General features: G+C 35.8%; 1 protein-coding gene across 2 annotated transcripts; it reads left to right on the top strand.

Annotated features, from left to right (window-relative positions):
• The first annotated feature begins 1,025 nt into the window (after positions 1-1,025).
• Positions 1,026-3,427, top strand: LOC105131931 (protein RTF2 homolog). 2 transcript variants are annotated; one of them, XM_011035154.1, is made up of 2 exons: positions 1,026-2,307; positions 2,934-3,427. In XM_011035154.1, exon 1 carries the CDS (start codon positions 1,146-1,148, stop codon positions 2,265-2,267), a length of 1,122 nt encoding a protein of 373 aa, XP_011033456.1. In that variant the 5' UTR covers positions 1,026-1,145; the 3' UTR covers positions 2,268-2,307; positions 2,934-3,427. The 2 variants fall into 2 exon arrangements, with proteins under 2 accessions (XP_011033456.1, XP_011033455.1); XM_011035153.1 differs by having other exon boundaries at positions 2,958-3,427.
• Positions 3,428-5,065: the final 1,638 nt, after the last annotated feature.

Below are 5,065 nucleotides of genomic sequence, written 5' to 3' on the forward strand. Positions count from 1 at the left end.
AAAACCTTTTTTCACCATTTTTATAGTGAATTTTAAAGGTTAAAATAATTAAAAAATTAATAATAATAAATTTGACAACAACCAACATTAATTCCCACTATTATAGACTATCATTAGCCACTATGAATCATTAATTAAACCGGAATGTTTTGGCCATAATTTATTTTTTTAGCTAAAAAATTTGTTTAAACTTGCATAAAGTATTTCTAGAAGAGACTATTAACATTCTAACCTTAATTGGTTGAATTAGACAAAACATGGCTAATTCTTGAGGGTCAAATAATTATAAACTCAAATTTAAACCAAGAATTATAATAGATTGGTAAGAAAAAATAATCTTGTATTGCTCAAAAAAAAATTACAATAAATTCCAATCAATAATTCTTTTATATCAATTTTTTATTTATCAATAATTTATTTAAATCAAGTTAATGTTTCATATTAAAAATTTTACGTTAAAGATTAAATTCTAATAAAATTTTAAACTAAAAAAATTATGAAATTCACTTTTAATTTAACCTCGGGTATATTAACCTTCATTTTAAACAAATTCTTCCAACATAAATAATAAAAAACAATAAAATTGAGATAGTAATTATTATGGAAGAATGTTACTAGTAATTAATCGGTGGTGTCCATGTTACTTAAACAACCTCTAAAAATCTTATGTTCTAAAACATTTTATAGGTAAAATGCAATATAACCATATAAACAAGAAAAATATTTCAATTTCTTTGAATAAATTCTTAAGTTATTTATTTATTTATTTATTAGATGTTTCAAAAGTCAAGGGAATAGCAGTCCATAGCAAGGGATTGGCCCAATTTCAGATCATGGACTGCTTTGGAGAAGGGCAAAAAGAAGCTAGAAAGCCCATTTAGAACAAGCCGAATAAGTCCAGTAACTACTCAGAAAAGAAAAACTAGGCCCAATGAATGGCAGCCCGTCAAATCTAACCTGGAAGGCAACAGTTTTGTAAACGACATGCCATTAAGTTGCTCGACGACAATCTTGTTGGTGACTCCGCTTATCGAATAAAATCCCCGTTTGACCTTACTCTCGATCAAATCTCCCTCGCTCTTCCCAAAATCCTCAAAATAAAAACCCTAGAAATCCCACAATCCTTAGTCACCTCATCTCCCAAAATGCACACAAAAAGCCATCAAATTTTCATTCAATCCCAAAATCCCCAATTCAAAACCCAAACCCTAACTCTGGACCCAACTCAAACCCTAACCCTCCACAATCTCAAGCTCTCTCTTTTACCCAACAACCAAAACCCCTCTTCTTTCTACTTCACCGTTAATGGAAAACCTTTAAAAGACTCCTCCGTTTTACCAAATCCCCATATCAGCCCCCTCTCCACGCTGATTTTACAAACCCGGCTCTCTGGCGGCGGTGGCGATGGCGGTGCCACGGGGGCAGAGTCCAGGGACTGCTATCTCAACATGTATGCTGAAAAAAAGCCTGATAAAGTAGATCCACATGAGCAACGCCTATCGAAATGGCTTAATTGCTCACTTTCAAATGAGCCCTTGACGCAACCTTGCGTAATTGATCGCCTCGGTAATATGTTTAATAAGGAAGCTTTAGTTGAGGCTTTGATTGGTAAAAAATTGCCTAAAGAGTTTGGTTATATAAAAGGTTTGAAAGATATGATTAACATACAGTTAGAGGTGGTTCCAGGTGAGGGGTTGGGTAATGCCCGATTTCAATGTCCAGTAACGGGGTTAGAGTTTAATGGGAAGTATAAGTTTTTTTCTTTAAAGAATTGTGGGCATGTTTTGAGTGCTAAGGCATTGAAGGAGGTGAAGTCGTCAGCATGTTTGGTTTGTTATAAGGAGTTCGAGGAGTGTGATAAGATTGTGATAAATGGGAGTGAGGAAGAGGTGGTGGTTTTAAGGGAGAGAATGGAGGGGGATAGATTGAAGGTGAAGGAGAAGAAAAGGAAGGTGAAGAATGGGGAAGTGGAGGATAATGGAGAGGAGTTTGCAGGTCAGGGCATGGTGTCTTCACGGTTGAGTGGTCAAAAGCATGGGATTGTTGATGTTAAGGGAGTGGATAAGGTTGCTGGGAAAGTGAAAGGAAATGGGAAGGTTGAGAATGTGAAAGGGGTTAGTAATGGTGGTTTGAAGCGGTTTAAGGCAGCAGATATGGTACCAGCTAATGCCACTAAGGAGGTATATGCATCCATATTTACTTCATCACAGAAGAAAAAATTCAAGGAGACATATAGTTGCAGATCCCTTCCGCTGGGTAGGAACTAATTGTTGAACGTGTATGAGGGCATAGGGCCTCCTCTAATAGGTGATTCTTTGTTCTTCCTAGTTAATTTGTTTACAGTTCATTGTTGTGAACATAAAGTATTGATATGTTGACTGGTATTTTCTTGTATTTAACTTGATTGTTTAATTTTAAATCAAACTTGCTCTGTACATTGTGTTTTTCATTATAATGTGTTACATAACACAAGTGTTGTTGGCAGATTTCTGTTCATGGTTTGTAGTTTATTGATGACCCGGATGTATTAAGTTCTATAGTGATACCGTTACTGGGCTGAAATTTACAGGTCATTGGTGCAACCTAGAAAAAAGGTTGGTTAATAGACTATTGATATGTTGGGACTGCTATACCCTTGTATTCACTTGATTGCATGCCCCCAAATCAACATTTCTATGCATGTTCTATTTTTTATCATTAAGTGTTGCACTACCTGCTTTTACAAGTGCTGTTGGTAGATCCCAAGCTATTATGATTTCATTAGTTCTTTTAATTTCTGAGTTCAGAGAGCCAAAATCAGTTATTTAGATTCAGATGGGAGCAACGATAGAAATTTGGATTAATAAAACATTTACCAAGTCAACATTAAAACATTGAGCAAGAGTTCTGTAATTTTTATCTTACTTTGCCTTTATAATTATGTTTAATAATAGTGAACTCTTTTGTTTGAGATGAAGAGCATCAAGTCAATAGACAAACAAGGGCAATCAAAGAGAATGGATCCTATTGAACCTCCATCTTTCTTGGCCTTGATCCCATGACTGAGATCAACCCTTGACTGATCTACTGCCAGTGGAAGGTTAGCTGCCTATATGCCTTTGGACGAACCAACTGGAACAGCTCCTTATCAATTGCTCCTCAGTGTCTTTGTTCTTTCTTCATTCTTGCAGTGTGCTACCTTTTCTTCTTGATCAGCCAGGATTATAAAATAATTTTATTAAATTAACTTTGGCAAAAATATATTAATTTAAAGTGGCAGTTTCTTAAAACTGGATGATAAATTCTAGCTTCACTTTTTCAACATGTAGTTATTTGGGAAGAGTTATTCAATGTTTCTCACGTACACCTTTATTCTGACTTTCATGTGGCGTTCATGGATTGCTTTTATAATTGGGCTTGACTTAAATGTGAGAATATTTTCTGTGCCTAGTTGTCTTTATGTGTGCTCTTACGCTGGCATCCTAAACTTCCCCCATAAAATAGCCTGCCTTTGTTGGAAATTCATCCAAATCATGGTTGCTTAGGCCGACACCTCTGAGCTACTGGTTGTGCATTCCTTTCCTGTAGTTCAAATATTTGGCAAGCTTTCATTTCTGTCTCTTTTAGGGTTTAGTCTTGCACAAAACTTGGAGTTTATTCTGATCAGGTTTGAGGGTTTTGTAAATTCTAAGGGAGGTAAAAGCTTTGTGGAGATGTATAAATTTTTTTGCCGATGATTTTGCATGTGTGGTGTGAGAGGAACTCTAGAATATTCAGGATAAGCAGCTGGCATTTTATTCTGGCTTCTTATGGTGTTTTGCCACAGCTGTTTTTAGAGATGTCTCTTGAGCAGATGCGCTAAGCGATTGAAAAGCTCTGTAGCTTTGCACCCTTCCTTCCTCAATAAAATTTCATGTTTTAGTGTTGCCCTCCCATAAAATTAAAGGTCAAGATCAGTTTCTTATGGGGGAGATGATGTCTTTGTGAAAGTTATGGTTTGTAAAGTATTGAGTATCTGGGATAAGTTTGGTAGTGATAACTTCGATAGGCTGAAGTCTGCCAAGGATGGGTATGGCAAGGCTTTTTAGGCTGGTGCAGACTATTTTGGGAGGGACTTGATATATTTCAAATCATACAGTTTTTATAATTCTGACATTATAAAAACTGTATGATTTGAAATATATCTGGTAAATTGTAGTTTAAATGAAATGCCTCAAGGCAGAGTTAAAAAGAAAAGAAACATGAAGTGAGAGCACAGCAATCTGTGTGGGTGGATTACGAACCTATTATTAGTACGGTATGGTAACCAGATAGTTCTAGATTTTTTAACCTCAAGTAGTTAATTGCTTGGACGTCCTGGTTCCTTTTCCCTCCAACTATGTTAATATTATGTAGTTTTAAGTTTTACATATTTCTAGTCGAAACCTTCTTAGGATTCATCTGCCACATGAAGAAATTATGGTTGTGAGTTCACTCTCTTCTTGTGTTTTTGTCTTGCATTTACTATCGTTTTATGTTGAGAGTGACCATGTGTGAAAACTTTATGCCTTTTAGCTTGGAAGGAGAGGATGACCCAATCACACTTGAACCTCTTCATTCGAGGTCATAACCCAGCAACTTATTGTAATTAGGGAGATAAGGCTGTGCCACAAATGGGATTTGCTGCAGTTTTTGAAATCTGCTAACTTGGTCAAATTTGATTTGTGTCATATTTATTTGATGGATGACATTCGAATTATAAATAAGAAGTTTTACTAATTTAGCCGCTTGAAATTGTAGGGAAAAAAAAAAACCGTTCGCAGTCCCTCTTGTTCACTCTGTTTATAGGCATCTGACGAGAATTTCAGCTGCTTGTGCTCTCTCCCAAACTGTCCTGCATGCATCCGAAAAGTCCATTCGAGAGGTAGCTTCATCATTACCCCTTAGTAGAATTGCAAAGTGGAGATAAATTAAAACATGTTTCACATTAAAATATAAAAAATAAAGGGTGAAGAAAGGCAGACGAGATTCATTTCGTTCATTTAATGATTAAAGATTTCACCACAAAGCAGAAAAATGAAGATGCTATGATCTTTGACACGGTTCC

The sequence above is a fragment of the Populus euphratica genome, unplaced genomic scaffold (genome assembly GCF_000495115.2).
Source record: "Populus euphratica unplaced genomic scaffold, PopEup_1.0 scaffold73.1, whole genome shotgun sequence".
Lineage (NCBI taxonomy): Eukaryota > Viridiplantae > Streptophyta > Magnoliopsida > Malpighiales > Salicaceae > Populus > Populus euphratica.